The sequence below is a fragment of the Ictidomys tridecemlineatus genome, chromosome 4, assembly GCF_052094955.1.
Source record: "Ictidomys tridecemlineatus isolate mIctTri1 chromosome 4, mIctTri1.hap1, whole genome shotgun sequence".
NCBI classification, from domain to species: domain Eukaryota; kingdom Metazoa; phylum Chordata; class Mammalia; order Rodentia; family Sciuridae; genus Ictidomys; species Ictidomys tridecemlineatus.
Window position 1 is genome coordinate 8,902,581 of NC_135480.1, and position 9,373 is coordinate 8,911,953.

The window sequence follows — 9,373 nt, forward strand, 5'->3', positions numbered from 1 at the left end:
GCTTTTTCTTTTCATTTTTTTAAATGTTATTGTATTTTTTATACTATTTATTTATTTATTGGATGTAGTGCTGAGGATGGACCCCGGTGCCTCATCCTTTCTCGGCAAGTGCTCCACCACTGAGCCACAACCCCAACCCCTCCGCTTCTTTTTAAATCCACTTCAAACATTGCTCAAGGTGAAGGAAGCATAGTAGAATTTCCTTTTCAAGAAACGATTTAGACATCACTAAATCTGGATTCAACTCAGAAGAGCTGTGTCACATGAACAGCTGTCAGTAATGATAGAATCTCAGTTTGCCCACTTGGGAAAAAAAAAAAAAAGATAAGATTTCTTAACATTTCTCAGGAGAGATAATTTTCTCTTTGACAAGATTCTGATTTAAAGACCTGTGATCCACCTCATGTAGCCCTTTCCCCATCAGAATTCCTGTAGCATGAGCCAGGGCTGGGTGGACCCCTCTGCAGTGCACAAGAACATTATCAATGGCATCTGCAGGCGGGCGCCGATTCGTGGACAGATTGTTTTCCCCAAAAGGTCTGGCACTATCAGGGCCACTAGATACTGCTTTCTTGTATTTAATCACACTTTGTGACTATGTACAAAGCTGGAGCACAAACAATGAGGATATTGTTGTTTTCCCTGACCACGTGTCTTTTGTATGAACCAGCTGCATTGGCGTTTGCTCTCAGGCCATGAGGTTCTGTAAAGAACTGGGGCCATATTGTTCCTCCGGCATCATCTGCAGGTCATTTCTCCCACCCTGACACAAGAGCTCAGCAAGGAAAATACTGGACGCAAGTGACGGTATGCAGGCTTCGGGGCAAGGTGACTCCGCAGAACCACAGCTGCTACAAAACCACAAACCTATGTCTGATTATGTTTTAGAAGAAGGGTGAGGGGCTGGGTTGTGGCTCAGTGGTAGAGCACTTGTCTAGCATGTGTGAGGCACTGGGTTCAAATCTCAGCACTGTATATAAATAAATGAATAAAACAAAGGTCCATGAACAACTAAGAAAGAAAGAAAAAAGAAAGAAAGAAAGAAAGGTTGAAAGACTGACCAGCAGTCAAACCTCTGGTTGGTAGCTCCATCAAACTTTTCTAACATGAGTTCTGGCTGCTGAGAACCTCAGTTTTAGGCACTTTGTGTTGTTGGTTACACTGGTGTTTGCTGATGTGCACACAGCTATGATGGACATGTTTATGGCCCAGATAAGTCTGAGCAGCATGAAACAAACAAACAAACAAAACTACTGCAGCCCTCAAATCCGTCTCTACATTGGTTATACAGGATTTTTTTTTCATCCATACTTATCTCCATCCATCCATCCATCCATCCATCCATCCATCCATCAGGGTAAGCTCTCTGCTTTGAGTATCAATAAAGCATTGGCCATGTCATGTTGGGGTGTAGGTTTTGTGTGCTAGGCGCACATTTTCATCCTTTTTGTTTCTGAGTTTCTTGGTGTGCTGTCTTCATTGAACTTCTTGGCATGAAAGATACAATGTTTTCCATGGCAGCTCAGATTCTGCTTTAAGAGACTGGCTTGGTTTTAGGGTGAGTTTTCTTGATCCGTTTGTGACACTCTTTCATGCCTTTGGTGGGAGAGACTGCAGTTTTGTTGACTTGGGACACGGAGCCTTCACTGGGGACAGTTGGTCTATATTGGGACCCTTTGCCGTCCCTTTGCATTGTCTCAGGGGCTGATGGCCCTGTAATTGGACCCTGGATGATGCCAGAAGTAGGGAGACTGGACTCTCTCACTGTGGCTCATTGATCTGGATCATTTCTATTCAGTTTTCTTGCTTTCAGTGTTGCTGCTGTGCTATACAACACTAAGGGTGACATGGATGGGAGGACACTATGGCTCAGAGACTGGAAAAAGTCGAGGAAAGGGCCACCAGATACACTGAACCTCTAGCCAAACTGCAAATGAGGGCAGCAGACCTCTGCCTGGCACTGGTTTCCAAGCTTCAGATCATATCCGAGGCACTCACTCGTAGAGGTTCTTGATCTGCATTGAGTCTGAAGCTCTGAGTGCTACTGGGCTCATGTCCTGCTGCCAAGCACGGTTCAGGCAGCAGCAGACAGTCAGACCGTCCTCCAGTGTCACCTTCACAGTGTTTTGTACACCAAACATATTTGAATGCTGAGGTGAAAGAATAGCTGTACTAAATTCGCTTACTGAATAGACAGACTCCTGAAGTCTGACATGTCAAGCACATGTTGAGTGGATGTTTAGGCACTGGAGTTAAACCAGATTGAAGATCAGAGGTCAAAGGTAAATGGGGGTCTGGGTATATAGCTCAGTTGGTAGAGTGCTTGTCTTGCATGCACAAGGCCCTGGGTTCAATCCTTAGCACCACACACACAAAAGAAAAAGGTAAATGGGAATGTTTTAAACAGAGGATGAGTCTGAGATATGTGTGTGTGTGTGTGTGTGTGTGTGTGTCCGTCCTCTTAAAGCAATGACCCATTACTGGACAAAGCCAAGGTACCAGAGCAGTAATCAATTGCTTCTGGGTCTGCATCAGCACAGCTGTCTGTGTTATGAATTAGCAACAAATGGGCTGGGGATGTAGCTCCATGGTAGAGCACTTGCCAAGCTTGCTAGAGGTCCTGGGTTTGATTTCCGTCATGACAGACACGTCAAAAACTTAGCAACGTTTTCTTGTGGCCCTTTCCTAGGATGCTTAAATGCTTGTCTTCTGAGATGGATTGTTTTTGCATTAATTGTGTGATGATTTCTTCATTGCTTTTCTTGCCTTTCTAGTGTTGTAGACATAATGTTCATGCTTGAAGTTTTATTATGATAAAGTATTGTATCAAATTCCTGGGCCTCTTTCTTTCTTTTTTTTTTTTCCTGGAAAAGTTTTTAAATTAATTTTTTTTTTTGGCACCACAGATTGAACCCAGGGGCACTCAACCACTGAACCACATCCCCAGCCCCATTTTGTTTTTTATTTAGAGACATCACTGAGTTACATAGTGCCTCAATGTTGCTGAGGCTGGCTTTGAACTCGAGATTCTCCTGCCTCAGCCTCCAGAGCTGCTGGGATTACAGGTATGCACCACCATCCCTGGCTCTATTTTTTTATTCACAATATATATATATTTTTTTGCTGGAGGGGGCATGGAGCACACTGGGGATTGAACTCAGGGGCACTCAACCACTGAGCCACATCCCAGCCCTATTTTGTGTTTTATATAGAGACAGGGTCTCACTGGGTTGCTCAGCATCTTGCTAAATTGCTGAGGCTGGCTTTGAACTCATGATCGTACTGTCTCAGCTGCCTGAGTCGCTGGGATTACAGGCGTGTATGGCAGTGCCCAGCATGAATTATTTCATTTTTAATTTTTTTCTTCCCTATTTCTTTTTCTGGAATTTATATTATTCAGATGTTGGGCTGGTTGGATTATTCTCTATATTTTTAAAATCTTGGCTTTTATTTTCTTCTGAGAAATTTCTCATCTTTCAACTTTCCTACTGAGTTTGTCACTTCTATCATATTTTTATTTTCTATGAACTGTTTGTTTTCTCAATTTCTATTATTTTTATAATACTGTGTACTTATTTATTGAATGCAATATGTCTTCTGTTCTCTATTAATAGTTTTTAAAAAGTGGTTTCTTTTCTAGATATGATTTATTTCTCCAGATGACTTTTTTTGGGGGGGGTGAGTACCAGGGATTGAACTCAGGGTCGCATTCTTCAGCCTTATTTTGTATTTTATTTAGAGACAGGGTCTCACTGAGCTGCTTAGCTCCTCACCATTGCTGAGACTGGCTTTGAACTTGAGATATTCCTGCCCCTGCTTTCTGAGCCGCTGGGATTACAGTCCTGCACCACCGTGCCCAGCCAGATGACATTTTAAAATGTTTGTTTTCCTCTCTGTCTTTAATTTAGGTGTGTGGTACTTCTAATGATTAAGGGTGGATGATTACTACCTAACAGAAGCTCTCAGTGAATGGGGGTGGGAAGCACTTCATTAACTTTGAGTTTCATTGTGATGAGATCCTTGTGGGCTTTTTGAGAGCTTCCAGTATTGCTATCTTTTGCTCTACTACAATTTCTTTATTCATTCATCTCTTAAGGGGAAACCTAGTTTTGCGCCATAAGGGGAAACCTAGTTTTGCGCCATAGTTAGCTAACGTGAATTGAGCTTCTATAATCATTGATGTGGCTGTGTTACTATATTATGCCCATTTTCAGTCCTTTGGATATGTATTGAGAAGTAGGATAACTGGAACAAATGGTGGTTCCATTCCTAGTGTTTTGAGGAATCTCCACACTGCTTTTCAGAGTGGTTGCATCAATTTGCAGTCCCACCAATAATGTATAAGTGCACCATTTCCCCTGCTTTCTCACCAACATTTACTGTTATGTATTCTTGATAACCGCCATTCTGCTTGGAGTGAGATGAAATCTCAGCGTAGTTTTAATTTGCATTTCTCTAATTGCTAACAATGTTGAACGTTTTAAAATTTATTTGTTGACTGTTCATGTTTCTTCTTTTGAGATATGTCTGTTTACTTCCTTTGCCCATTTATGGATTTTTTTTTGTGTTAAGTTTTTGAATTCGTTGTATATCCTGGAAATTAACACCTACCTGAGGTGCAGGCGGCAAAGATTTTCTCCTATTCTGTAGGTTCTCTCTCCATGCTCTTGATTGTTTCCTTTGCTGTGAAGAAGCCTTTTATTTTGATGCCAACCCATTTGTTGATTTTTGATTTTACTTCTTGTGCTTTAAGAGTCTTGTTGAGAAGTTGGTTCCTGAGCTCACATCATGGACTGTTGGACCTACATTTTCCCTAATATGTGCAGGGTTATTAGTCTAAGTCCTTGGTCTTGAGTTTTGTGCAGGGTGAGAGATAGGGGTTAAGTTTCATTCTACTACATATGGATTTCCAGTTTTCCCAGCACCATCTGTTGAATATGCTATTTTTTTTCTCCAATGTGTGTTTTTGGAACCTGAGTCTAGTATGAGTTAACTGGATTTATGTGGGTTTGTCTTTAACTTGGGTTGTTCTGGTTAGATCAGAGATATTTGGCTTAGTGTTTTCATCACAAATTGTAATTGCTATAAAGCCACACACAATTTTTGAACTTTTAATTTTGCAATAAGTATTATGGCTAGAATTATTTACTGAAAATTTTAGTAAAATGTGTGAATGTTTGTTTCTTTATATATTAGCCTTACAGGAGTAGATGAATCTGAATAGATTTCTGTTGAAATCTTCCGTGTGAACATTGTTGTCGTTTTTGTACTAAGTTTAACCATGAAATAAAAACGATTTTTATGCATAGATCAGAATTTAAACATAAAGTTTTTTTTTTTCCTTAAAAAAAAAAAAAAAGAGACACAAAGAGCATCTCCATGCCTGACTGGACCAGGTGCTGGTCCGGTGAGGGGTGAGGTCGCTGTTCTCATGCAGGTCATATTTTATTGCGTTGTCAACAACAAGTTCCTGACTTCACACTCACTTCAAGGGCTTCCCAGTAGCTGGCCAGTATTTTGACCATTCTGATGTCATCTCCTTGTCCTTTCCCCACAGTCACCCGCTGAGGATTTATATTCTTTAAATAGCCACAGGATGAACGGAGTTTCTCACTTTTGGGTTTCTGTGAAGTCCAGGCCAGCTGGCTACACCCACTGATTCTTTCCCCATCCAACTCTCTCCTCGGCTCTTCCAACATTTGTTGGTTGGTTCCTGAGTTTGGTGAAGGGAGACCAAGGACATGGAGGTGCCCTGAGCCGCAGGATCCTGTTGAACGTACAGCTTGTTCTGGATTCCTGCCACTAGAGGCTGACTCACCCCTTCTCTGTTGCAGGTCAGAGATGTCATCATGGCAGCTGGCATCGCAGGAGTGGGCTTGGCAGCCGTGGGCCTCATTGGAGTCATGTTTTCAAGAAACAAGAAACAGAAGCAATAAGTTGAAGCGACTGTCAGGAATGCCTTTATGCTCCAGAGGGTCTTGTTTTGCTAGAGAGTTTGGGGTTTGGTTTGTGGATTTCATTCTGACTTATAATAAGGCTTATTTTCACAAATAAAATAGAGCACAATAAGAGAGGATTTTATTGGGGAAAATGCAGCACTGACGCTTGGTATGAAGTCCATGTAGGGACGAGCTGGACTGTGTTCCAGGAGACTCCCTTCCATGATTTTCTCTCTCTCTGAAGATTGTATTCTTTGCAGAAATCAGGGGCTAATTCTGGTGATCTCCTGAAGGGTAGTTGGGGGAGTCAGGACACACTGCCTTGTCTCTTCTGCCTCCTCAGTGCTTTGGCTTCCTCTCCACTTCTGCTTGCCATGACCTCCAAGCCTGGAGTCCCATATTCCCACCCGCCTTCTCTTCCCGCCTCAGCTTAGCATCCTCTTTGCCCACTTCAGGCAGCTCTGTGCTCCCAAGTGCAAGTTCCTGAGAATCTGATTGGCTCGGCACCACCCAGCTCAGCCTACCCATTGGCTGCCTTTGGGTCAGGTAACTTCCATCAGGCCAATCAGCCATGCAGGATGGCCCAGGGTCACATGGAACAAAGGCAGTCTCAGAGCTTGGGGAGTGGCTGGTCCTGGCCCCCTACCCCTCCCTGCTGCCAAGTCCTCGTGGGAGGGGCTTGGATAAGGTACCACCTTCCATTGTTGGTCGTTTGACATCTGTTATGGCTTAATGGATTTTTTGGATGTTCAGAGTGACCTGTTCTCTGAAGGGGTTGTTGTGGGTTCTTTGGAACTGCTGGGGCGGACTGTCCTTCCTTCTTAAGGGCATGCTTCCTTGTACTTGCTTGGAATGTTTCCTTCTTTGCCCCTGGTTGTCTGGGGACCATCCTGTCCATAGCAAGTCTGGACAGGATTTACAGATGGCCCCAGGGCTATTCCCTCCTGCCTTGCCCACATCTGGTGCAGATAAGCAGTACTCTCAAGGACCAGTGTTGAGAGAATACTTTGTTTCCAGACCAGTTTCCTTTCTGACTCAGCCCTGTTGATGTGTCTCATTAGAGCTCACAAGCTCCCCAAACCTGAGAGACAGGCCAAACTCAAAAAGTGGGTCTCCTTAAACCCTTTTTCATGTGGCTTAAGATAAAAGGGAAACACAGAGTGTAACTTCCAAACTAATAATGAGGGGATGGAAAAAGAATGAGGACAAACTCAAGCAAAACAGAACATATGCTCTTCAATTTTTAAAAAGTGAAAAATAAAGGAGGAAAATTTACATACAAAAAGTGGTGTATGGAAATAACTGGATAAAATGGAGGAGCTAATTCCAAATATATTGATAATCACGGAAAGTATTTTGCAAGTGAACTAAACTTGCAAAGTAAAAGACAGACATTACACTGGATTTAGAGATGAGTCTACAAATACAGTTCATAATAGGCATACTTAAAATATAAGAACACAATGACTGAGATGAAAAGGATGGTCATTTTGGATAAGATAGGCACAGAGCTGGGGGTGAGCCTGAATGGAGGTTACAGGAAAGTTCAGACTCAAGGGCCAGCCAATAGCATTGGTACTTTTCCAAGGCCTGCTTAGCATAAATTTGGACCAACAGTGTTGGCCAAGAGCTGTATAAACCCCTGGACTAGTATACTCCAATGGCAACTCACTATCGGGTCCCCTCTTGTCCTGCGAGAGTTCAGTCTCTTTTCTTCACGTTTTAATAAATCTTACTCTTTTTCACTCTGCCTTCTGTTGTTGTCGTCCATGAATTTCATTTTTTGAATTTGTGAGACAAGAACCTGCAAAGAAATTGCTTGATAGTAGTGGAGAAGAATCTGGCTTTGCCACCTGCCACCCTGGGTCCTCCTGGAGGGGAGCTGGCAGGATGCCCTGCTGTGATTAGCTGCCAACACCAAAGTGCTTTCTCAGCTGCAGAGGCTGTAGCGTATGCTGACTCCACCTGCCAGAAACAGAATTGAGTTTTGTCTCAAACCCTGGTTTAAACTTCACATGGCAACTGGTCTGATGTCTTAATAAAGTTAATGTTATCGAGGAGAAAAATTTGGGGTGTGTGAATGCTGTTCTGTGCTGAAAGAAATAGTTGACAAAAAGCAAATGTCAAAAACAACTATAAAAACAATTTGAGATAATTGGAAAATTCAAGTTTATTCTGGGTATTAAAGAATACTAAGGAATTATTAATTTTATTGTGTGATAATAGTATTAAGCTTATGTTAACATATGTCCTAATTTAAGAAAAGAGATAAAGCAAATATGGTAAAATAATGTTTTATTTAATTTTTTTTAATTTGCTTTTTCTTTTTTTGTAGTGGGTATTAAACTCAGGGGCACTTGACCACTGAGCCACATCCCCAGCTCTATTTTGTATTTTATTTAGAGATAGGATCTCACTGAGTTGCTTAGCAGTTCACTCTTGCTGAGGCTGGGCTTTGAACTTGCAATCCTCCTGTCTCAGCCTCTGAGCTTTTGGGATTACAGGTGTGTGAACTTGTGCTGGGCGGTTTGCTTAGTTTTTATTTTATTTTTTTTAAAATAAAGTTTTAAATTGAGGCAGTAGGTGTATGGTATGTGGATAGTAACTATAGTAAATTTTCTAGTATTTTTTTTGTATGTTAAATGTTTCAAATTAGCAAACATCTTCAATAATACCTAAAATTTAAGATTAAATAAGATAAATTTATTTAGATAAATTATAACTATTTAAAAATTAAAGGATAAAAGAGATATGCTAAGCAAATACTAACAAAAAATTAGGATACTTAGGACTTTGGTCCATTTGAGTTGACTTTTGTATGGGTAGGAGAGAGGTTTTTAATTTTATTCAATCTGTATGCATATCCAGGTTTCCCAACACCATTTGTTAAAAGTGCTTTATTTTTTCCTCCAATGAATGTTTTTGTCACTTTTGCAAAAGTCAGATGACTGTAGCTGTATGTGTTTGCATTTTCTGTTCTGCTCCTTTGGTCCATGTGTCTGTTTTTGTTACTACGGCTTTGAAATATTATTTGAAATTGGGTATTGTGATGTCTTTGGAACTGTTAGAAGGAAAAATGGAGAATACTTCAACATGCAGGAGCAGGGAAAGACTTCTGAATAGGACCCATACAAGTCAGGAAATAAGAGCAAGAATCAATAAATGGGAGAGCATCAAACTAAAAAGCTTTTGCACAGCAAAGGAAATAACAGTGAAGAGGTGATCTACAGAATGGGAGACACTCTTTGCAGCTACTCTTCCAACAGAAGATTACCGTCCAGAAAACACAAAGAACTCAAAAAACTCAACACCAAAAAAACCCAAAACCAAAACCAAAACCAAAACACAACAACAACCCCCCCAAACCTAATCAATAAATGTGTAAATGAACTGAACAGATAATTCTCAAAGAAGAAATACAAATGAAAAAGAAA

General features: G+C 41.2%; 1 protein-coding gene across 1 annotated transcript in view; it reads left to right on the forward strand.

The window, feature by feature from the left end:
* The window catches only part of LOC144364702 (phospholipase A and acyltransferase 3), a 27,248-nt gene extending 19,558 nt beyond the window's left edge, over positions 1–7,690 (forward strand). Inside the window, exon 4 of the mRNA XM_078045779.1 lies at positions 5,835–7,690. Within this exon, the coding sequence (XP_077901905.1) occupies positions 5,835–5,936 (102 nt within the window). The 3' untranslated portion in view covers positions 5,937–7,690. The remainder of the gene's footprint in view (positions 1–5,834) is intronic.
* Positions 7,691–9,373: the final 1,683 nt, after the last annotated feature.